This window comes from Electrophorus electricus, chromosome 19 (assembly GCF_041902795.1).
Source record: "Electrophorus electricus isolate QZ-2024a chromosome 19, ASM4190279v1, whole genome shotgun sequence".
Taxonomy (NCBI): Eukaryota; Metazoa; Chordata; class Actinopteri; order Gymnotiformes; family Gymnotidae; genus Electrophorus; species Electrophorus electricus.
In genome coordinates this window covers 11,430,293-11,456,169 of record NC_137515.1, presented here as the reverse complement: position 1 = coordinate 11,456,169, position 25,877 = coordinate 11,430,293, and the positions used below count along the sequence as shown (strand labels likewise).

The 25,877-nt window shown below is 42.0% G+C and overlaps 1 protein-coding gene across 1 annotated transcript in view; it reads right to left on the bottom strand.

Moving 5' to 3' along the window:
• Nucleotides 1-25,877, bottom strand: part of epha5 (EPH receptor A5) — a 49,516-nt gene that overhangs the window by 5,525 nt on the left and 18,114 nt on the right. The window contains exons 4-14 of the mRNA XM_027010368.3: nt 17,960-18,115; nt 17,335-17,670; nt 9,962-10,086; nt 8,961-9,120; nt 8,188-8,290; nt 4,590-4,657; nt 3,763-3,888; nt 3,242-3,427; nt 2,579-2,640; nt 2,129-2,338; nt 1,154-1,303 (exon numbers count right to left, since the gene is read on the bottom strand). Coding sequence (XP_026866169.2) covers nt 1,154-1,303; nt 2,129-2,338; nt 2,579-2,640; nt 3,242-3,427; nt 3,763-3,888; nt 4,590-4,657; nt 8,188-8,290; nt 8,961-9,120; nt 9,962-10,086; nt 17,335-17,670; nt 17,960-18,115 — 1,682 coding nt within the window. The remainder of the gene's footprint in view (nt 1-1,153; nt 1,304-2,128; nt 2,339-2,578; nt 2,641-3,241; nt 3,428-3,762; nt 3,889-4,589; nt 4,658-8,187; nt 8,291-8,960; nt 9,121-9,961; nt 10,087-17,334; nt 17,671-17,959; nt 18,116-25,877) is intronic.

The following is a 25,877-nucleotide window of genomic DNA, read 5'->3' as shown; positions in this document are numbered from 1 at the left end:
TCTGCTGCCTACAGATTTGGGGAAAAAAAAACCTCACACTGCATCTTCCTCAGCAAAGTTCACAAAGTTCGGTAAAGTGAAAACTCCAGATTCTCACTCTGTGCTTGCAGCAAGTTCCCTGTGTCCCTGATTCCACTGTTCAGTTGTGCAACCTTTGACTTGCCCACTGAAGGCTCAACTAGCGAATGCCCCACAACCTCCCCACCCCCCTCACACACTCACACTCTACTGCTCTTGGTGTGATCCCATCCCCATGGAATGTGTTCAATCACATCATCTTAGCCCCAGATCTGCCCCTGTTCCCATCAGTTTATGAACTGCTATGTGCATGGTTCCCCATCTCTTAGCCTCTTGGTGGCAAACTACATTGGTACATACCATTCACGCCCCAAATTTGAAATGGCCAAGGGAGGCAATTACAGCATTGCTGTGGAAAGAACAACTGGAAGCTGGTCTCACCCAAAGTTCATACTCACTAAATTCATTCATAAAACATATCCCAAAATGAAGATGAACTTTGTGAAAAATATTTCAGAAATGTCTACCTAAAAAACTAACTGATTTATATAACTGATGTACTATCTCTAATCTATAATCTATATTTTGTATTGGTGTTTAAAATGTGGCATCATATATTGTAAATATTGAAGCTAAATTCCTTTCATTTTGAATAAAACGTGGTAGACTATTTTGTGACTAAAAATGATATTGTAATTAAGATTCTGTTACAAAAATACAGCACTTTGGGATGAAACAGTGAAGTGGAGTTGTGTTAAAATGTGCTGGTCCACCATTACATATTTTAATTAGTGTTGTAATGAATTCCTGAAGCAAATCAATAATCATTTACATCCAGAGTATATGAATATTTAAAGCATTGCAGCAAGATACATAGAACACTACAGTACAGGATGATTATTAAACAGCAATGAAAATGCCATTTAATATGTTCAGTTACAGAAGAAATTCAGCAACGTGAGTTATCGGAAGATGAAAATTCTCTGAATTTGTAATACGTCACTAAAGAACTCAAGTAATAACCTGCTGCTAATGACATTTCATGCTTGTGTTTTAGTTCCCTTCCTTATTCACTTGATAAATTGTGTGTTTGTGACAGATTTATAGAATTAGAACAGTGAAATGGTAAACTTACATCTTGATTGCTCATCTCCCAGTAAGGTCTTTCGCCATATGACATCACCTCCCACATGACGATGCCATAGCTCCACACGTCACTGGCTGAGGTGAACTTCCTGTAAGCAATGGCCTCCGGGGCTGTCCACCTGATGGGAATCTTCCCTCCCTGAGTGGCACACATCAGATCAAATTTCATCAGAAATATTTCCTGTCAAAGCACAATTATGGGCACTTATCACTCCACATTCACAGCTGGGGAGGAGAGAAAGGTGTTGGGTGTGCAGTCATGGCAGCATGAGGAATGCAGCACTTGGACGTTGCCATGTTCTGCCTGCTAATTGGCTGTCCTGGAGCTGCCACTCTACAACTTTGGCAGAACCTCTCACATGCTATTAGCCAAGCACATCTCAATTCACTGTGTCTTAGACAGTTCACACACCGCAACACATAGCAACATAGGCACACACACACACACACACACACACACACACACACTACTGTGACATGCCAAGGTGGAAATGATGAAAAGGGAAATTATAATGAGCCAGCACCACTTAGAGCAGCCAGCACTGAGTTAATAATTATCCTGCTTCCAAAGTCAGCGTCACTTGGCTCCATGTTTATTAATAGCTAATTTAATCTGGAGCCTAAAGGCCTCCTGTAGACCTGAGCCCCAATCAGTGCAGGCCCAGCAGAAGAAAATGCACACCTAATAGTATTATGACTACCCCCTATTTGTTGTAATGAGCTCAAAGAGATGGTGACATTCAGTTCAATATATAGCAGGAATGCATCAGAAAGGTATAAAGAAAAAGAGAGAGAGAGAGAGGGAATGAGAGACTTTTGAACGTGAGAGAAAGAGAAAGTGAACAGTAGCCAGCGACAGGCTACCAGCTGCACAGACAGGGGAGAAGGTTGAGCACTGACACAGATGGATCTGGAGTGCTGGTTAATGGCTTGGGGGTCAGGAGGTCAGTGGGTCGGCACATACGCGTGTGGTGTAGACTGCCTCTGGGTCATCCTCCAGCACTCGCGACAGGCCAAAGTCGGACACCTTACACACCAGGTTGCTGTTGACCAGGATGTTGCGAGCGGCCAGATCGCGGTGCACGTAGCCCATGTCGGAGAGGTAACGCATGCCTGAGGCGATGCCCCGCAACATGCCCACCAGCTGGATCACTGTGAACTGCCCGTCGTTCCTCTGTGGGACGAGCCAGCCGAGCAGGCACCAGGTGGGACACAGTTTAGTAAAGCAGACTAATGAAAAAGGTAGCATGTTGACATTTCCTTTTCATTTTACAGTTAAGACTGAGACACAAACAACTTCATAGCCCACCTATCTTGACCACAGGTTTCAAGAGACAATGCTGAGAAATGTTGCCCTGTTTTACCTAGTACTTGTGGTGAAACAACTGAAATACCAACGGAAGCAAAGACGCACCTTTAAGAAGGTGTCGAGAGAGCCGTTCTCCATGTACTCAGTTATGATCATCACTGGTTTGCCTTGAGGGACAGTAAACCAACCACATTACTTTCAAGCTTTCACCCTTCTGAGAGAGAGCTCGACAGAAAGGCTGATGGACTTCTAGAAAAAAAATGCAGCACTAGCATAAATCTGGGACACTTCACTGAGTCAAAAACTAATTATTATAATACTTTCATGAAACTTTTCTAGATGCAGAGGACCACTGGTGTATTAGCATTGTCTTTCCAGAAGTACTGGCACCTTTGGCCTGTTTCAGTAAGAAAGGTTGTAAAAAAATATTTTTCACTCATCACCTTAATCATATATACCACAATATGAGAGAAGCCTAACCTTTCAGTAAGGTAAAATATTTAAAGAACAAACTTTCAAAAACACACCTGTATTCGCAGCCCTGAATGCAATACTTTGTGCACTTTACCTTTAGTAAGGTAAAAGCATTGTAATTAACGAAGGGTTAGATTTATCTAATATCTCAGTGTGAGATCAAGCTACAACAGATAGTTTTCTCATAGCTCATCTTTAATATGGGTGCTGATCATTCTAGGTGCAGGGTTCTGGAGCTGTGAACTGTCTGTGTGCTGCCCATATGCTCGTGGAAGTGTCGTGCCGCACGCTCACTCTTAGTGACCACGCCTTCCAGATGGATGATGTTGGGGTGATCGAACTGGCCCATGATGCTAGCCTCAGCCAGGAAGTCTCTGCGCTGTTTTTCCGTGTAGCCTGCTTTCAGGGTTTTGATGGCCACGGGGATCTCTCTCTTCCCTGGCAACTTGAGCGGGCCACTGCATACCTCGCCAAACTCACCTGCTCATTGCCAGACATTGATGCAGTCAGCCATCCAAAGCAGGGAGGAGATGGAGACAGAAAAAGTGGGAGGAAGAGAGAGAGATGCCAAGACAATGTATCTACATCAGTGTATGATGTATAACAAGCTGGCTAGAGACTATAGGTATAGATATAGTCTATATCTTTTTGCATGTCTATACCATAGCATACATACATTTATAAAGAGTTTTTTTAAGTTATATATCAGCCCTATCAGAACAGCACTGCATTTCACAGGGGGGTGCAGAACATTCCATCTGAAGCCTAACTGAAATGAATTTCCACAAGCTTTTCAGGGGCTGGAGCTCACTGACCAGCTCCTATCACACGCTCTATTGTGATGCAGGAGACATCAATCTCCTTGGCAAACTCGTGGACAGCTTGGTTGGGATCTTCATAGGTGTGAGGATCAATATATGTACGCACCCCTGGGAATTTAACTGTGAGGACAGATAGAGAGAAAAGAGAGAGGTAAGAATAAGAGTTGGAATCTCATTCATGCTATTTAGTAGCTTCGTAACTTATATATGAAGACATTGTTAGTGGGTTAGTTGGGGGACTGGTGCCTAAGGTGATTTCCTTCCTTTTAAACCAACATAGAGGAAATAATGGGCACATTGTCTAAGATTTAAAGGTCTCTGTACATTTATGTAGAATGGGAATAATATGTAATGTCTTTTATGGCCTCTAGTTCCTATGCCCTATACCTTCTTTAAGCTATTATGGAAAGAGGAGGCAGTTGCCTGATCTGTCCTGTTTTATCCCTGAAGAATCATTCTGATTCAGAATCAGCATGGTGACATCAGAGACCTTGATGCAGGATTACTTTACCCTTTCTTCACATGAAGTTGTGTGGTGTGAGTGAGGGAGATGGGCTGTCAAAACTATGTACTGTTCAAGGAAAGCTCTCATTGCATCACTTTACGGTGGTGCTATGTGACAAACAACATGGATATCGCCCCACTGAACTCTGCATGAACCCAAAAGTGCCCATCCTATCTGTTTCTCTGTGTGACATGCACCCATGTGTACACGTGTATGTGTGTGTGTGCGTGTATGTGTGTGTGCATGCAAATACATGAGTGTGTGTGCAGTGAGTGTGTGCACATGTGTCTGTGTGTGTGTGCATGCGGTGACGTACTGTGGCCATTGTGGAAATGCATCTTCTCTTCCTCGGGATCCTGCTTTGCTTTGCTGTAGCCGCAGTGCCTGGCAGTGGAAAGAACAGTCGTAGCTGGCACTGGTGGATGTGTCAAACCCTGGCTCTGTTCCACAGCCCCTGGTCATACACTCTAAGCAGGCTCAGGATCCTCTCCTCTCTTTCCCTTCCTATCTCCCTCTTTTTGGGTTTTCTCCCTGCCCCCTTTATGCATTCTTGTTTTTACAGTTTGTTTGTTTGTTTGTATTGGGGGGGGGGGGGGGGCATTGCACAGAGCTTCTAACTGTATCTGCCCTGGTATGTAAAAGGAGGCTAGTCAGCAGATAGGCAGACCAACAGACAGACTGGTAATGGCTTTATCTGGCACAGGCCATTTCTATGTGTATGTGTGTTTGTGGCTTTGGGAAGTAAACATGCAACACTTGGACATGCTGACAGTAGACAGCACCTGAGGCAGCACTATGACAACACAGTGATGGCTCAGGATTTGAGGACCTGAATTACACATCGCATCCACTTCTAAACTGACTCACCAATTGCACAGCAAACTGATTGATATTATTTCTAAATAGCAAACACTGTGTAAAATATCAACAACATATTACATTTATCTAACAGACATGAAATGTTTAGGCATTAGTATTTCAGCCTCCCAAGGGTGAAGCATATGAGTATATCAGACTCCGGCAGAGATATTTCTTGCATAACAAGCCATTTCCCAAGCGCTTGAAACAGGGTCTTTTCCCACTCCTTTTTGGGCTGGACAGAAGAGTGCAGTGCTGTTGATTATTCCCTCGCGGGTATTTTGGGCAGACATTGACGAGAGAGAGTGTGTACGTGCCCGCGTGCCTGCGCGCGCATGTGTGTGTGTGTGTGTATGTATGTGTGCAATGTTGCAGGATTCAGCTGCATAGCTCCAGCCTAAGGGAAAAGAACACGGTGTATTGGGTTGACTGAGTAGTGCATGCAGCCTGCTTCCCACCCGAACCCCTTCCATTCACCAGGTCTAATTGGACCCCCACCTTACTGCTGCACCTGTGAGATCACGTGTGCCTTATCTTTAGTGTGAACAAAATTTTGCTTAACACACTGCGCTGGTCAAACTGGCATAGTGTATAGGATGTGACAGAATGTCACAGTTTGATCTGTGTTAATGTATCTGGAGACTCTGTCTCACTGCTTCATGCTCATTTTATAGACTCGCAGAATTTCTGTGAATGTAAACAGAGGCATGCAGAGGACCAGAGAGAGAAAGACAGAGAGAGAACAAGTGAGAGAGAAAGAGAGAGCAGGAGATGCTGAATCTCTAACTATGCAGTAAAGTGTGGCATCAGTATTCCAGGGCCAGCTAGACTGAATGTGTGCTCCGTGATCAGTACAGAGACTGGGTCTGTCTGATTCAAATGCCTCATACAGCCTACCACACTCTCTGGCTGCTGACTCTGTCTGGCGCTAATGCCCTGCACAACCTGCTGCAGTGGCATTGCCACCGGAGCTTTGCAGTTCATTCACAAGGACCACTGACCCCATGAGGCCACAAAGGCTATTAACAACTCTGACAGCATGGCGCATGGCACTGGCTTTCCCAGCCATCCCCAGGATGTTAGAGGTCAGCAGAGGGCCAAGGCTGGGGTCAGAGCAGTCCACTGATACACTGTTAGGAGTAATTGCTTCGGAGCATCTCGTCCTTGAGGCACCCACTTAAACAGTCATGGCCACGTCTCACATGGCAGCGGGGAGGGCTCCTTTGATATTCCTGTCATATGCCTGTGGGGTTCGCTGGCCCTCCCCTGGAGCCTGGTGTAAATCTCACAGAGGACTTGACAGTGTCAAGTTAAGGAAAGTGGCAGTTCAAGGGCGAAGGGCAAAAAAAAAAAAAGAAAAATCAGAGACCATGGTGCCTGGTACGTCTGGAGAGAGACAAGAAGTCCTCCATCCACACTCAATTTCCAGGTCATTGAGAACAAGCAGCAGAGAACAATCCCTTTAGATAGAAAATGGAATTATAATGGCGTTCTGTTGTCATGATCTTTTCTGTGATGGAATATTTGTTCGCTTTGAACAGCTCCTGTAGAACTGTCATCAAAAAAATTCATGCATAATCTGAATGACTCCTAGGCTGGCTACTTAAGGATATGGATCTCTTATACAAAGATAATACAAAATACAGGATGATTTTCATACATTTCCCTCTACTGCTGAGCAGCCTGTCACTTGTCATGCTCATGGCAGCAAGCACTTCTTCTTTTGCTTCCCATGAGTTTGCGGGAGCGCCTATGAATGCATCGCGGCTGAGTTGCAAAGTGGGGCAGGATTGGAGAAACAAGATATTGTCACAGACTCCTCTTCCCATTTTGCCATTGTCGTTGCAATCGGAGGCATGAATCTCACCAGACAGCACAAACCAAAGAGGTTCACGTGCCTTTCCCACCAGGGCGCTGCAGCTAATGAGGAGAAGCAGGGATGTGGACAGGACAACAACTCCCACGTGGTATTAAGCTGTATTGATTTCTGTGTAGGAATCCACTGCCACAAATTGTTTTACTCCATTTAAATATATGTGGTGGCTTTAAGTAGCACAGTCTGTGCTAATTATAGGAGTTACACTACGCAAAGCCCATCTAGGCCCCGAAAGTATGTCATCTACATAATAACATTACTACATTACTCCCTAGGTGGAATAGTATAGCACATGCTTGTTTGTGGTTGCTTCTACATTTATATGATGGCTAACAGCAAAATAAAGAAAGTTATTAATTGTTAGTAGAAGTAGTAGTAGTAGTAGTAGTAGTAGTAATAATGATAATAATAATATAAGTGAACAGATTCTAACTTAGGTTTTCTTGGTTGAAATATTCTTCATCAGCACCTCATTTCTTTATTTCTTTTTTCTTTTATCATTTGCTATTCTCACTGCGTTCATGCAGAATGCAGAATTCAAATGCTGAAACACATTTACGCAAATGTTTACAATGCATATACATTACAATCCCATTTACTGCATATATGCAGAAAATATAATTGAGTCTTCATTTATGTAAAAATCAATGATCTGGCATTGCTCCAATGTCAAATTGTTATTATTTACATTTATATAGTGCCTTTCGCAGGCTCAAGGATGCTTTACAGACATAGATCACCTTTTATAAACACTCACACACCAATGAGAAGAAGCAGCCAATTTGGCACAGTATACTCTATTAGAAACCACAGTCCCCTGGGGGACTGCAACAGGTGCAGAGGATGGGGAGGAGGAGGAGGTTAAGACCCAGACAGAACACCAACCATCACTGGACATACATGCAATATCCAGTCAACCTAACCTCCATGTTTTTGGGCTGTAGGAGGAAACTGACACAGACATATAGAGAACATGGAAATTCCACCCAGAAAGGGACTCAAACCCAAGACCCAAGCACTGAGAGGCAAATGTGCTAAGCACCAAGACACCATGCTGCCCAAATAAACTCACAGCAATGTATGATGAAATGGAAACCCAGTTAGCAGGTTTCACCAGAAATGACCCAACGTCTCAGCCTGAAGGCCTGACCATTGAAGGTGGAAAAAGAGCAGCACTCACCTGCCACTGAGCAGGAAACCAGTGACCAGCGCTAACAGGATGATGCCCACAGTCACTGCCACGGCGATGACGGGCACCTGACCTTGCTCTCTGGAGGCTGACACTGTTGAGGTAGGAGGAGCATGAAACTGAACAAGGAGACCCTGCAGGACAATGCTCGATGATGGCTTCGACAATGCTCGATGATGTATTTCTAACCACCTTTCACACAAATGAGATTTAAAAGGGGAATTATTATTCAAATTTTATTTTAGGGGTGTCCTAGAATAGATTTACATGCTTCAGTGTTCCAGAAACTTTACTTTTTGCATGCTATACATCGTGTGTGAAACGCTCTAATAGAGCGCGTATGTCTTTAAGCCACCACTCTCAAGCAGCCTAGTCTGCTCTGATTAGCTAAACTTGCTGGTAGGCAGGCAATAAGATTTTTGCAATCTTGATACAAAGTAAAGGGGCTGGAATTCTAATGAGGCATTTCAGGCAGCTGAGAAAAGTGGAATCTGTGTACAAACTCCCCTTGAGTTTTGTACCGCTGAAGACCAATTACATGCACAAAAAACTATATAACACACTAATGAAAATGGCAAAAAGCTGGAAAAGAATAATAAGTATTGTTTAGGTTATGTATGACTGCAATAATCATTTAGCCTTTTTTTTTCTAGTTTCCATATAACCAGGACTAATACCCATTTTGTTAACTGTGTGAAAACTACCAGTGGCAGATTCGAATGTGACTGAATGTGCCTTTGGTATTTGTAGGTCTTCGAACTTACGGTAAGGGCTGGTATCGAACTCAAAGCGGCGACTGAAACTGCCATAGCCTGCAGAGGTGCGTGCTCTGATCTGAAAGACATAGGCTGAGGATGGCTTCAGCCCATCTGCCACAATCTCTGTCTCCTTTGACTTGATGATGGTATAACTAGTCTCCTGATCCTTTAGAGCACAAGGCAAAAGAAAACACATCAATAGAAACTGTTACCACAGGTAAAAAAAAAAAAAAAAAAAAAAAAAAAAAAAAAAAAAAAAAAAAAGTGACAGACAGATGCAGAATCATAGTCAAGGAAAGGAGAAAAACACAACAAAAGGCCCAACGCCCAACGTGTTTTTCTGTGTGTGAGTGAGTGTGTATGTGTGGGTATGTGTGTAGGAAGGCACAGGTGAGGATCACTTTCCCACTGCTCAAATGTGCAGCAAGAGGCCTGTGTTGGAAGGACTCCCTCCATTAAGGAAGAGGGCTCTTTTCTTTTTTTAAAGTGCCTGATATCAGTATTTCCCAGCTTGGGCTGGCGCACTGAGGTCACAGGACTGGCTACTTTCAGTGTGATTCTCCCTTAATAGGGCCTGTACAGTGGGGCGGGCAAAAGCAGGGGCCGGAGGAGCAGCTTGAGACTGGCAGCACAGTGCCGGGGTCAGTTTCAGCCTTTTTGTGCACTCTGTAGCCAAAGGGGAGACTTGTCTCTGGTGCCTGCCTGAGCCTTCCTGCCTGTCACATCAACGCACTAAGCACTTGCTTGTAGCACACTTAATTTAGTCCCTTCCCTCAACTCGCTTGATACATTAAACTTGCAGAAAATTTTAGTTTTGGAAAGTGCCAAACTCTACTATGCTCTACTCTTTGTGCATGGACACAGATATCCAGAGTCTCGCCTGTGAAAATATATGAAATTATAATTGATTATAAGAAAATATCAATTTTTCAAATGTAAATTCCAGTACGTATTAAAGCAGAAATTGTACAGCATAGCTGCCCATGTGCAAACACTCCTCACATCACCTTTTCAAAATACTTGATCTCATACTCCAGGATGATGCCGTTGGGGCGGTCTGGTTGTTGCCAGGACAAGGAGATGCTGTTTTTCGCTGTTTTCCCTTTCTTCACCACTGTGATCGGAGATGGCGCTGAACGTGGGAAAAAAAAGTTTTGTTCACACTTCATGCTGAATTAACAAAAATAAAATGTGCATGACACAATAAAAAAAGTGTGAGGCGAAACCGTGGCTGTTCTGCATATCTGATGTGCATTTCACTTAGAAATGAGTAATGCGTCTAATGAGCTTTACTTAATTAAAATGATGCTTAGGTCTAATACTGTCAGATACAGCTGATTGTGTGTGGTCATTGTGTTTGCTTCATGCTTTCTCAAGGAAAGCAAGCTTTTCAAGCTGAGGAGGAAAGACATTCAGGGTGATTTGACATATTTTTATCATGTCTGTTTTATGAGAAATGAAAGCAGTGGCTTTGACAGTTTACAATTTACACACTCCATTTGCCACCTATAAAAAAAAACAACAACAGCAGCTGGTAATAATCTCTTTGATTTTACAGAGTCCTTATTCCCGTCTGTATCATCTCTACAAGCATGACATTATGTTCTTGCACATCAATATTAGTGCCCATCATGTGTATAGTGACCATAGCATAATGAAAGCACTGTCTGTCTAATCTTACCTAGGGTAATCTTACCTACCTTATGAGCTCACTGTGTTTAGCCATTCCAGTGCAAATACATGGTGTTGACACTAGCATTACATTCTAGAGAGAAATATCTAGATTTTCAACACATACACAGCCTTAACTGTTGGGGAATATTTATACATAACACTATGACATTTATATTTTATAATTTTATACTAGGAATGTTACACAATGCAAAAGGCCTTGGAATCCATTACAATCCAATACATACACACTAGTGAATCCTTTACATTGTGTAAACTGCTATAACTGTAGTGTACAGGCTGATACTCCAATTATGACATATCAACTATATGCTGTGCATGCCTGATTTAAACTCTTCAGTAAATATCTGCAGAAACTTTACTGCTCTTGCTGCACTCCCATGCCTTGTCCTCTCCAACATGGTGGGGTGCCATCCGTCTGCATGTGAACTACAGAAATCTGATGCTGCTCTGTATTCAGGAATGGAAGTATCAGACTGTGACCACGAGATAAAGAATATTTGGGCATGCACAAATGATCCCTGAGGTGTCGATACAGTAACCCTGTTGCTACCACATGGCGTTTACAGCACAAAACGGTTCAGTGATAGAGGAGCAAAGAAAAATTTGCCCCACCCATCCTCCACCCCAAAACAAAGGGTAACTGTATCCTTCCATGTGCCCAGAGAAAACTATAATCATTCCTATCTTAAAAGCCTGAAACCAAATACTTTGCAACCCGATCTGCAGGCAGGCAGGAAAAGAGCTCCTTTGTCAGGGGTGGCTAGGCCACTTAAACGGTCTGGCAGCCTGTTAAATGTTTGACTTTCAGTCAAACAGGAGACGTGGCTCCTCTGAGTTATTGATTCTCAATAAGCCTTAAGGCCAGCCTGGGGAATTCTGATCTATATTTGCGATGACAGACAACGAAAACATCCAACCGAACAGCAGAACTGGGTGGTGAGTGTCTTAGTGTGCTTCAAAAAAGAGAAAAAAAAATACAAAATGAAAGCATATAGAAATTAGTACCAATGTAAAATTGTGTTAGAATGCCCCTGCAAATTCTGAATATTTGTGATAATTTAGGATTAACCATAAAATGGTATTTTATAATCTGGTGTTAACAGAAAAATCCTGTTTGACACAGTACCTTTAATGGAGGAAAATTTGCATATTCATTATCTTAGATTTCTTATCATTAACAATTAAGAACTTTAATTTTGGTGGGCAGAAATGAGCTATGTATAGTACAACTGAACTCTCTCTACATGCACTGTGGATGTCTCTCGGACTTCATTAGCAGATGAACACCTCCATACAAGAGGAAGAGTGGCAGAGGAAGTGTGATGATGGTTTTCGGATTAATGGCTTTGAAGGGGAAGTGTTGCCAAACTCCCATGTGTGAGCACACCAACACTGCAACTTCACCTGCAAGGGAGCCGCTAACGGCAAACAGCGCGGAAAGTCACTGCTTCTGCACCAAGATGTGCTAACGCGCCTATTTTCAGCATTACGCATCATGCGTTAGCAGTGCAAGCTGCTCAGATTAATCACTCTTTTCAAACATGCCTAAAGCTAAGTGTGAGGAATACAGAGAGCCTGCACTTGGCAGTGTGTTAGCAGTGCAGCAACAACTCCAGGCAACAGTGAGTTTTCTTTCTTTCAGACGAATCTTACACTTGAATGTAATTTAACTAAAGTTAGTGTGCTGGGCTGTGCTGCTTCAGTCTAGTAAGAAAAGGTCATTGCTTCCAGGCCGACCCTCTCGGAGAGCCGGATGCGAGGCTCTCAGCAGGCTGCGTGTTTGTAAACAAGAGTGGCGAGGGGAGTCCCGCTGAGAGGCAAGATGAAAAACCTCTGGCAGACACATGCAGGCCACCGGCCAAAACCCATGGCTGAGATATGGCTCCAGCCAACAGGCACCCAGGCTGGCCAAGGCCCTGCTCGGAGAATGCTGGCCTCCTGCACAACCTCACAGCCCTGCATGTAGAACAATGGCCTCTTGCACAACCTTATAGCCATGTATGTAGAACACTGGCCTCCTGTACAACCTCACAGTCTAGCATGGAGAACTCTAGCCTCCTGCACAACCTCACAGTCCTGCATGAGAAACGCACCTCTCAGTCCCTGCCAAAACTCCATACACTATAGGACAGGACAGAGAACACAAAATAGAAGAAGATACAAGAGATGCAATGTTAGAAGTACAAAACCATCTAATATACATAGCAAAATAAATACAAAATACAACATCAGTGAGGTCCGATAGATAGCAAAGTGTTAATCGCAAAGCCTACAGCACCATGCCTTGCATGTCAGGTGGCTCTTATCATTGTATAAAACTATAAAACTATTAAGATTAGAGTGGCAGAACAAATGCTAATAACTGACTTATTCAGTGAGTGATTGGTTCCCCATCTGTACAGCGCCTGCAACTCCTGTCTAAGGAGGCAATAACTGAGAGGCCTGCACTGGTGACGGATGGGGCAAAACACATGCCAAAACTGACTCGCTCAGAATAATTAAGAATATTGAGTGTGGCAAGTCTTTCTAGACTGATATGTCAATTACTTGCTGTGAATGGGCAAATATTAAAAGCTAACAGAACAGTTCTGCAAATGCCACCACTTTATGTGCCTGTCGACATTCATCAGGGAAATATGAACACACTTCAGAGCCAAAGTGAAAAACGAAGCACTAATCACTTGCACCTGCATGCTATTCAGTTTGTTTCAAAATCTAAATCACTTGACAGTGTGGGAAATCAGCAAGCATTTGATCAATTGATGCAAACTGCCCTAGTTATGAAAATCTCACATTCTTAAAAACAGGATGAGGTGGGGTAGGCATTCTTTACATCTTCTTTGCGGAGCAGCCTTCGAGGCCTATGGTTAGCATAGCAGCGTGATGCTAATTCCGCACACAAGCTGTGCTGGCTGAGTTGGAGCTGTGTGGCAGGCTGTCCTGGGCTCCAAAATCATCATTTCACTTGTCACCATTAATAGTGTTTTAGGGAGTCTAATACTTCTGTTGAGCTGAGAGCATCTTAATGAGCCAGGCAGATGTTGAAGGAGACTCTTTGGGGGAAAACGCTGTACCTACATTGTCACAACGAAATGAATTAGCACCTTGAGATTGTTTTTTTTTTGTGTGTGTGTGTGTGTGTGTGTGTGTGTGTGTGTGTGTGTGTGTGTGTGTATAATAAAGTGCATCGGTGGCGCTTTCTTTGACAGAGACACATTGGTGAGGAAATAAGTGCAAATATTATGTTAAATATTTCACCCTAAATTAGACTGCGGCAGTCACTCAGAGGTTGTGCGAAAGGCCTGAGAGTTTAGGGTAATGGATTATGCTAAGGGGAAAGGGGAAATAAATTGTATGATTTTGCTGGCACCTGTGCCACCTGTGCTGGCAGTGGAGGAGGTCTATGGTACACATGGTATGGAACATGGCTTACTGCTCCACAAGCACGCGAACATTCATCCAACATCAGAATGTTTCAATAAGGTGGGATGAGATGTATAACAGGGTTTGTTTTGGTAGCTGTCCTAAACTTCCATTTCCTTTGATATGAAGGTGAAATAAAATTAGATAACACAAAAAATAAAATAAATTATGTGCACATACTATGAGGAAGGTAATGAAAAAAGTGCTGTTTTTGTGTAATGGCATTCACAAAATGAAGCGACATGTTGCAAATCCCAGTATTTCAGTGCTTAACACTTTCGCTGAGCAAAGGTGCTGCACATTCCCAGGCTGACTGGGTCTTACGACATGAACCAGACACTGTGCTCCTCCTAAAGCCTCCCAGTTCACATGAAACAGTACTCAACTTAATGCATCGACCCAAGCAGATTATCCTGGCCACAGTTGAGTGGTGGGGAGAGCGAGCGCTCAGTATTCTGAATCAGTCTCCTCTTGGCTGATGCAAAATCCCTTATTCCAAGGCTGTCTTATCGCAGCAATGCTGCTGCACTCACGGCGACGGGCTTTGTGCCCACTGTGAGCATGGCAACAGGCTCCTCCTCTGCCATCTCAGGACAATCACAAGTAATTACAGGCCCCAGCTCGGATAAGCAGATTACACTTCGGTATCCAGGAGGGTCATCGTTACCTTTATGAAAAGTCAAAGGCAGCAACTTCTACGAGTCAAGCATGCGGGACGAATATGAGTGTGTGCACTTGAATATGTATTTCGGGTAAAACAAATTAATCAGGCAGGTGGGGAACAAAGACGAGCTGCAGATCAACATTAATTAGTTCCAGTGATAAACTGCGTGGCCGTATGGAGGCTCCAGGGCTCTCTCGCTTAGTCCTGGTAAAGGCAAAAATCAGCAATTCTTGGATAACTATCAGCTTTGCTCTTAACAAGCCACTGCAACAACAGTGTTATAATAAACACCATAGTAATGAAAGTTATGAACATCCATGCTGACTCTGGATATTACACGCTTTGTCCCTGCGGACTAGTGCACTTTCTCCCAGCAGTCTCCCTAAACTGCATTTTAAGCTTTTAGGGAAAAAGGGGCCTGCAGACAGAGGCCGTCTTTCACTACTATATTTCAACCCAGTCTAACTCCTATTTGTGATATAGTCATGATATAATGTATGTTGTGGCATAGTCACATATCTTTGTTATGTTGCGCAACAGTGTCATGAGTTTTCATTAATTAACATACACATCCCTGTATCAGTGCTTTCCCCATGTTATGTAACAGCAACATGACACACTTACTCATTTTTATGTGACAGTATGACAAAGAATAGCATTGTCTATGCACATGTTTCAGGAAAATGAAGATAATTTAACAATTTTTTCATTCAGTAGACTAACACATCTAATATAAAAGCTAGAGAAATTAGCCTTTTTGTTATCTCCCTTTGGACTCAATCCAGTAATCCAGTAGGCAGGTCAGAATACTGGTATGTGACAGGGAAACACATTTTTATAGTTAGTGTTAGCTAAAGTAGGACACCTATAATGGGAATTGCTTAGTGAAAGTAATAAAATCTCTTTTGTATTGGAGTGACAAGCTATGATATACAAATCATATCATGCCTTTCTCATCACTCACAATGTTATGTGAGTGATGTAAAAATATACAGTCCCACCAACTTAAGTTTGTCCATCCATATATTCTTTGGAAACCTAGATTGTTTTTATTTGCTAAACGAACCTAAAATATATACATTACCATGGTTACCTTGGATGCTACAAATTCCAATCCCACATGTTCTGTCTTGAAAAAAAAAATCACCAAACCAAAATCTTGCTGGAACATGCCACTGTGCTTCTATGCTTAATTTTAGCCAAGCAATTTCATGTAGTTGTACTCCATTACATATATATACACTATATATAAGTACAAAAATTAGACTAGTAATACTAGTCTACCTCACTGAAGCAGGCTTTTGACCTGAAAAAATATAGTCACTTCTCTAGACAAATCTATTTATGGGTCCTTGTGTGGAATCATATTGCATACAGACCTCATTCAGCAATATTCTAAACTTTTATCCCTTTAAAAAAAAAAAGGTACCTTTGGAAAACAGTCGGGGAAAAACACACAAAACAGAGAGATACATTTATTTAAAGTATTAAAGTATTAAGCAGGTATTTTCCACAAAAGGCCAGTATGGTTTCCAGTTTTCACTCCACACATGCAGAAACACATCTGATACTGACTTCAATCAGTTGGTTTCAGTCTGTAATCAATTGATTAGTTATGTGAGGTGTGCTCCTGCTTGGTTGGAAAAAAAAATCTGTACACACCAGCCCTCTGTGGATATGAATGGTGACCCCCTGGACTAAAGAAAGGAGATGCTTAAATGTATTTCAAGGTATATGATATCCAAATGCAAAGTATATTAAATATGGTTTTAACACATTTACACTTATGATGCATGTACCATGTTTGCAGGCTTGACCCTCTGTATGATTTTGACTGGTAGATGTTGTTCTTTACCAGACCCACTGCCATAGCAGGAAAAAAAGCAAAGATAAACTGGGCCTTAGGGAGACAGCATACACTGAGTTTCGAGGCCCTAGGTCACATGGTCGGCTTTCAGTGTTGTTTTCCACTGGCCATAATAGGCTGCACATATTTGAATTGGAAGGTCAAAGCAACACTCCAGGGATCTGCAGATCAGCCATGCCACCTAGGGGCCCCAACCTTGGCACGCATAAACCAGGCTTTAGGGAGAGGGTGTATGCTGAGTTTGGAGGCCCTAGGTTGCACGGTTGACTGGGACACACTAATTTACATGACCATATCATTAAGAGAGTGAGACAGTGTTGGATATTTATTCTTAACCTAAAGGTAGTATTACAAATATGGTATAAAAGATGCAGGTTTTCTCTAGATAAGAGAAAAAAGTTAAATGTTTTAATTACCAGTTGAACCTTTCAAAGGCTGGTGATTTTGGCTGTGTGGGAGGTCCTATCACAGAAAATCCAGTTGTTATCAACAGATTTTTAGTACAGGATAAGAGAGCCTGCTAAAAGAGGCTAGGAAAGCCAACCATTCCAAAAGTCTCTAAGATACCAGCCCAAAAATGTCACTCCCAAGATAACTGATACTACCTGTCAGAACTGTGAGCATGGCCTGACTGCAAGGTGTATTTGCCTCTAACAGGGCATACATAAATGAGGCAAATGGAATGGGGCCAATGGATGCCATCAGTGAAACACCTGGGAGGCCACACTCACCCGCCTGGTTTGTCGTCACATTCAAGGACACGTACTGGCGCAGCGGCTTGGCGAGCTCAGATACACCATTCACTGCCTCCACCTCAAAGGTGTAGTTGGTGTGGGCCAGCAGGTCCACCACCATGACGGAGGCATTGCACAGACCCGTGCGCTGGGGCAGGTAGCGGACGTGTCCACCGCAGGGCTCATGGTGGGCCAGGTCGGCGCCAGCCTTCCTGCACACCACACTGTAGGTCACATCCTTGCGGCCACCAGTCTCCTCGGGTGGGGCCCATTCCAGGAACACACTCGTCTCATTCACATTGGAGATGGCGTTCCGTGGGGATGAAGGTGGCTCTGCAGGGTGGAACACATAGAGCTGAAAATCATGCTCACAGATTTGCTCCGTAATGTACCAGTTGTGTCAGTGACTGTACCGTTAGCATTCTGATGCTACAGATTATCTCACCACATTTTTAATATCACATTCTCTTAAGATGCATTATCAGGTCATATCATCATATCTGATGCTCACAATCCCCCAATCACTTAGGCAACAGAGCTTTACAATTGTTTCTGCCCTCATAATTCATGACTCCTAATTTGAATCTAAAAATGCACTCTAAATTTAGCATTGAATGATTACTTGTGCAGGCCATGTTGGTTGGGTCCGTGTCCTTCCTGTAGTAACCCTGCTCACACTGACAGGAGGTGGAAGCCTCGGTTCTGGTAAAGCTGTGTGGAGGACACTTACTACATGCTCTGGTCTGCAGAGCAGATCTGTAGAATCCTGGATTACAGACTGCAGATAAAAAAACAGCACAAGACAGAAATGATTACATTATGCGACTGATCAATGGCTTTGTACCGCTTATTTAGATTTGATGAGAAACATTGGGTGTGAAAGTCAAACATTCATCAGCTTCATTAAAAAGAGCAGGTGCAGATATCTATGGTGCTTTGATGGTTAAAATGTGCAGCGATCATTAATACTCTATGATGTGTTCAACATCAGCAACATTTTTAAGTCAAATTAAGCCTTTGATGTATTTATAATTTCATTCATGCTTTCTAACATAGATCTGAAGCATGAGTAATTAATATATTTGGCAATACATTTCCCTGACTCAATTCAACTTTCTATGAAAACTCAATTGCAAACACTGAGGCACATAGGAGCAAATGATACACACTCAATGCATTATGCAGAAGATTTTAGGTACAGCTCAGCAACCCCTCAGCAACCCACCAATATTCACAGGATGTGGATGAGGAAAATAATGGGATTAAAAATGTTTCAGGGACAGTGGAGACAAACAAGTCTGTACATCCTATGCTTATGTTTAAATGGCTTGCATGGTAGACAGCATGACACTGTCATAATGGTAGTCCAAAGTGCAGACCAAGACATTAACTAATGCGTTGAGTTGCATTAAGAGGTAGATGACAGAAGTGCTTCAGCAAGAATACCAATACCCGGCAGCAATAAAATAAAAAACAATTTACATATCCATCCATCCATCCATATTCATGTATGTAACACCCTGTTATTTCCAGATTATTCACAGATTATTCATGTATAGTTTTGGATGCTGTACATTCAATGGTCACCTAGTAGGCTCTCTGAGTTTTTTATCAGTGTCTGCCATCTCTTCATCTGCTCCCCCCCCGCAAAGAAAAATAAACTGATGCCCATAAAATGGCCTCATCGCTGTCTCTTCTGCATGACTTATATCTGTCATTTGCAGGACACTCCTGGGTGCCAGAGCAATGGCCTCCAGATGAGATTTGCACTGCTGAAGCCTCCTGGTTAAAGCTTTAAATAGATCACACTTCACCCTGAAGGCCCATTGGCAGCGTTTAGGCTAGCTTATACATACCAAGCTTAAACGGCTTACTTACTCTATTAGAGCATGGCAACAGCAGCAATGCACATGCTCTCTGTAATAAAACCAAAAAATAACAAACAGAAAAACAAGTGAAGTCTACTATTCTCTGAGATGAAGTACACTCACATAATTGTAAATAAATTTAATTACTTTGAATGGAAAGGGAGCTTTCATTGAAATGGCACTTTAAATTTGAGCTATCTTGAACCTGACATGGCATTTTGAACTGGGCTTACAAAATATGTCAAAGTATGGATTTTTAGCAAAGTTAAATATTGTTGCTAGATTTCTCACTATATATGTAACTTAGCTGGCCAGAGACACTCCAGTGAAACCAGCTGTGACTTTTGTGTAACAAGCTAATCCTCTCATAAAAGGGTTTCAATAGCAGTCAACGCAGCACATAATTCTTGTGCTTGCATGGCATCTGCAGACTCATGTGGCAAGCAATGCAGAATCAAGTGTTACAGTTCTAGCTTCAAGCTTTAGGATTAGTAAGTTTTTAAGTTTCACTTGTAAAAGGAACAATTCATCCAGGTGCATGTACATTTTAGTGACAGAACAGTGGAAAATGTTTCAAACATGAATCTTACAAAAACATTCCTGCCATGAAAATCCCTCTTCCAATGTGGTTCCAGAGCTGTAGTTGAAAATAAGGATCCACTTCAAAATTACAGCGCGTTCACAGTGACCTTGCAATTGCTATTAAGCTACCGCCCACTGTGAAAATGACAAAGGCTGATTTAAATGTCAGACCTGGAACAGTCTCTTGATAATGGAGCAGCAGTTTATCTGAATGGTTCTTAAATACCATGCCCCTCACAGCAGTAAGGATTCTGCATGAGCTACTGAATGAGCATGCATGTGTTGTGTGGAACAGTATTGATGAAAGATGGACACTTTACGGATATTAGATAATATGCGTACAGAATACCAGTGCTGAACAGAAACAGCACCTTAAAATAATTTCAATCAAATAATTTCCCTTGGTAATGATACCAGTATTGTACTTGGAAAAAAGGTTCTTTAAAATTCTTGCCATTTTCCCTGCTTAGAGTATGGGGATGTAGACCCTCAGTAGAAACACAGTAGAAACTCAATGTGAAGTCTTTTATGTCTAAGTTCTATGGACCATATTTTAGAGCTGTGCACAGACTGCTTGATGTCTAAGACTACGGTGTGCTCTCGCACGCCACTATTTCCAGCAATTTGTCATTTGACCATAATATATTGCCTGAGGAAGCAAAGGATTACAGATAGAGAGCCCGACATGGCCAAATGCATTTTTCCACACTTCAGTCAAGCCCCAGCCTGAAGAACAGGCAGCATTATGATATAAAAGCAAATCTTAATAGAAACAACATGAGGTCCGAGATGAGGCTGGAGATGGTCTACAGTAATGGTCCTTGTACAAGGCTGTGATTCGATTACACCAGCGCCTGGTGTGAAATGAGGATTTCCCCCATGTTCTACTTTGCTACATATACACAGCACTCAGAGGATTGGATTATTCTTCACTAGTTTATCTACCTAATGAAGTTAAGAGATTACTACCTCTCTTCCTAAAAACATCTTTAACTTGATTCCCACCAATGAATAATGGTGACTGAAAAAGAGCAAAGAAATGTATATGCATATTTCATGAAATGGCTTTCCATTGGAAGAATGCTTCCTTCAAAATTAGAATATGAAATATTGTGTTTTATATCCAAAGGTCTTTCCAGTTATTATTCAAATCTTGAAAGGGGAGTGAGAAAAGATTTGATAATATATTTTTCCCCCACAAATACCCCCCTAACACCCCACCCCACGCAAATCATTCAGCACAGAGATGAGAGGCAGTGTCCGCAAGGTCAAAGAAAGAGGCACTAACCGATTCACCTTGACAGAACCTTGGTCCCTTGTCATGCAACATTAGGCTTGGGAAATATATACTGAGCTCTTGTCTCACCATGCTTACAGCCAGGTAGGTAGCTGTTATCCCTGTTTACTTTTGCTTCCCCATGGACAATTTCAGCATTTTAATAGCTAATCTGTCTGACTGATTTTTAAGCAGGAAATTTCATCACAGCAGTATCATTTGCTTTGTGCATGTAAAACTAAACAAGATGCACAGAATATAAACTGGGGGCTGGTATTCACAGATAAACACTAAGAAAAAATGTGATTGTCTTACAAAGAAAAAAAAAAGTATTTCTCATTGGTCACCAACATTTTTTAAAGATCACTTTTGATCTTTTAGATCTTTAACTTTGTTTGACTGAACTGAACTTATCAGAATATAAGCATCTATGAACATCAGATACATCATTGAGCTGTTGGTGCTCCCACTTTTGAGCAACATTACAGTCTTGACATAGGCTATCACACAAATAGTTTTGTCCATGTTGAATAAAAGCTCTTTGTCCCACTCCAGGTGAAAAGTCAGACGCTTGTGCGCGCTTATTATTGTTTCCTCAACAATTTTTCTGTCATATTTGAAGGGAGAAACAGAAAAGCATGGTAATTGTTATAACCCTACTTAACTTGCTAGCTTACTAATAAGCACTGATGCAGAGGGACACTGTGGTAAATGTGGTAACTAAAACAGTCATATTGTCACAATTAGTCCCTCCCATCTTCCACGTTCAGTGTGTTCCCGGTCTTGTGTATTTTAGTTCCACGCCATAGTTTTATTTTCTCCGACCCTCATTTGATTGTTTACACCAGTCCCCCATTTCTACCTTGTTAAGTTCATGTATTTAAACCATGTCGTGTTCCCTGATCTCTTTGCTGTTCATTGCATGTTTATACGAATGGCTGTGTTTCTTTGTATTCCGTGCCTTTGTGTTTATCCTAGCCTTTGTTATAGCCTGCTTCCCCTGTTTGCCTTCTTGTGTTTTGTTTGTTTAATCATTTGTCTCTGTGTTGGTTCTATGAATCTGGACTGCTACAATGACTACAACGATTTTGGATTCGCCCATAATACATATCGCTCTTCTCCGCACATGCATCCGCCTCCTAACCGCTCAACGTTACATATATTTACACATAGTAAATTAAAAACTGTTTATTATGGAGATATAAAATGAAATGCTATTAATCTTAAGTGAAATATGTCTTCAAACTAATGGACACTACATCAGGAACATGCTGTGCACTCCTAAAACCTAAACTGGCTGAATGAGAGGGAAGCTTACAAATGGCTGGGAACCTATTGAAGCTTATGAACATTGCAGTGTTTGTGATGAACATCTGAACATTCCAATAGATTCAATAAAGAACATGTTCATCAAACCATTCAGTATGCATACTGAAAGGTTCTTAAAGAGATGCAGGTATCTCATACAGTGCTCCTTCCATGTTGTCCTTCAAACTGACTTTGCAAGAGGTTCTTGAAAAAACTAAGATTTTACCCTACACACTCCCACACATTCACAAATGCATGTACAAGTGCACGCGTGCACACACACACACACACTTTTCATCAGCTGCTCAGCTTCTCACCTCTCCCCAGTCCAGCCTTTACAGCCTTTTCATTTTTCACTTCCACTGTTCTCCTCAATGTGAGACACACACACAAACACACACACACACACACACACACACACACACACACTCACTCTCTCCATCTCTCTCTCTCTCTCACACACACAGACACACACACACACACACACACACACAGACACACACACAGACACACACACACACAGATGGGTGATAACTCAATATCCACCCTCTTCCTCTCCAAAAGCAGACAGTCACAGCACATTTGTGTTTGCTGTCCTCTTTCTCATACTGTTTGGCTGTTTTGAATTTCACTGGGAGGTTTTGAATTATAACATCATTGATAGAGTAGTAGGAAATGTGATTTTTCTCCTCTGCCATTATTTTTTCCAGTGGAAGGCTGTTTTTTGTGTGTTAATTTTCCTTGCACAATACAGGCGGCATCTAATATTGCTAGGCACAGCTCAATGTTCTGCACAGATATGCACTGTTAAAATAGACTAGGACCAGCCCTGAACGCCCCAACCAGCCTTCCTGATCCTCCATGGTCTCTTCCTGTCTTCCAGAGCCCCCCAAACCCCAGCCTGTAGAAATGCTTCCATAATATCTACCCAACCTCTAGAAAACCTCAATCTCCATACAATCTGTAAATCTTTCTGCAGCATACAGTACATGCTCACAACCTCCACATAACCTCTCCATGAGCTCCATGACTTCCTCACATCCTCCACCCAACCTCCAGCTAAACTCCCCACAATCTCCACATGACTTCCTCACAACCTCCATGGAGCCTCTCCCCAATACCTGCTACGCCTCCCCATGACCTTCACATAATCTGTGCACAACCTCCACAAGACCTCTACTCCATCCCCACACCACCTCCAAAGACCTCTCTTTGAAGCCTGACACATCTCCTCAGGCCCCAAACAGATCCAGACAATTCGAGTCTTATTCACCAGTGCCTCTGAGTGCGTGTGTGTGGAGGGATCATGCGTGAAATCACAGCTCGCTCCGGTATCCTGAAACCTGATTCGCTTTGCTGCGCTTGACTGAGACGGCTGGCTGAGGATGCGGTGCTGAACCCTCCCCTACCCCTCCCCCTGCTAGCCGTGTCATGATGTCTCTCCAATGTCACAGAGGAGGGCAAGCTCTTAATGCACTGCAGGAAGGCGAACGGCTAATTAATATGCAGCACACAGCAGTGGGCCGGCAATTAAAGAACCGGGGAGACGCTTAATATGCATTCCCCAAATAGAGGACAGTTTGGGATGGCACATAAAGCTTTGTGTTTACTAAAAAGAGCTTCAAACATGCTTTGATTGTAGGGATGTCTAATAATTGAAACCATAAGATCCCGACAGAAAGTGAAGCACAGCAGGTTAAAGAAAACCAATCAGTGTGAAATAGAGTTTCCAATAAAAGAGTCAAGTAAATGGTCTGATAAATCAATTGGTTGCTAATTAGAAGTGGAAGCTGTTTGAATAACACTTGCTAAAAAGTATGGGGGGGGGGGGTGCAAATTGCCTGTTTACCGGTGATTTTCAATGAATGTATAAATAAAGCTGTAATAAATAAACCATACTTTATGAGAAATTCCAATACTGGAATGGACAAAAATACTATGTTGTGATTTTTATACTACACATTTATAAAATATATTTATAATATTGCAAAATATTAAAACATTGGTGAAGCCTTGATGTGACAAGCAAGATCGGCATTTCTTTGATGAAACTGGTCATGCTTTTTGGATCATGTGGATGCTTTGATCCATTAAAACACCAACTGATCTGGAGTGCCTGTGAATGGTCAGGATGCTAGCGAAGTGATTTGTTAGATGGCTCATTTGCATATTGCAGCCCTTCTGCCATATCAGAAGCCAGTGCAGAGATAATGATGCATTATGCAGACCTAATTACTAAAAAAGGAAAGCATTTAGTCTGTTTCTTTTTTACAAGAATACCACATGTAGACATGCAGACAAAAATATATTTTTGTAATAGTACAATGATTATGTTTAGGGCCAAAGAAAATGTGCTATTCCCATGTTTAACTTCCCATGAGCAAACTGGCCCAAGAATGAAAGCACACATATGACAATACGCCAACAGGTGATTGGCAGTCTCAAGTGTTGGTCTTTGGGCATTGCCATTGTTGAAGGTGGAATTATTTATTTTCCTTGTTTGAATAGCAGGGTTGTTTGAATTGTTTGAATAGCAGGGTGGGTTGGACCTGTAAATTTGCTATCTGAATTCCATTATATTAGTAACATGTAGTTGGAAATCTGCTAATACCAAGCACATGAACTCTGACACAGCCTTACTGCTTACAGTAGCTAATGCCCAGATGCTTGTTAATATTTATATTTTTCTAGTGTTTAACTTTTTTAAACCTGGTTATGAATAGGCAAAAATAAGGGAACAATTACTAAAGCATACTGCCGTATAACATTTTTTCAGGTCAGTGGTATTTTCTTTTACTGTCTATGAACGTTCCATCTTTCAGATCTTGCCCTAACAATCTAATACATATCACTCCATAGTCAAGATTCCCAAAGTATCACTGTCCAGGCCACTGACTCCTCTGACCATCAAATTAACCTTAGACTACAACACGATATAATGTGAGGTTAATGTGCAAGTCGATGATTTTAGATTTGGCATTTTAATAAGATGTGGTGCAGTTCTGTTCAGCAATATATGATCGATATAATCAATGTGTCATGGTATGGCCCCTCCTCCCAAACGTCTCCCTGTGTATGTGTGTGTGTGTGTGTGTGTGTGTGTATGTGCGCGGACACGCATGTGTTCATTCGTCCGTATGGCCACGCCCTCCCTGTGTTTCACAACTGCTTCTCATTGTGTGTTGTTAATGTGTGAGTATATAAGTGTTTTGTTTAAATGTGAATATTGTGTGTTTAATCCTGCGATAGCCTAGGCGCTATCTTGTCTTTTCGTTGCACATCATATGGCTCCTCTTTGCATCCTGCCAAGCCTGCTCGCATCACACAATGCACTCACTAAACATATTCTACATTTCTAATTCATATTATTATTATTATTATTATTATTAATAATAATAACTCATGCTGGCAGTGAACAACAATAATACAAAGAATTATGTGACAATTTTGACTTTAATATTATGGCTTGTAGCACGCTAAAAAAGCAAAGGCTGGACAGGATGTTA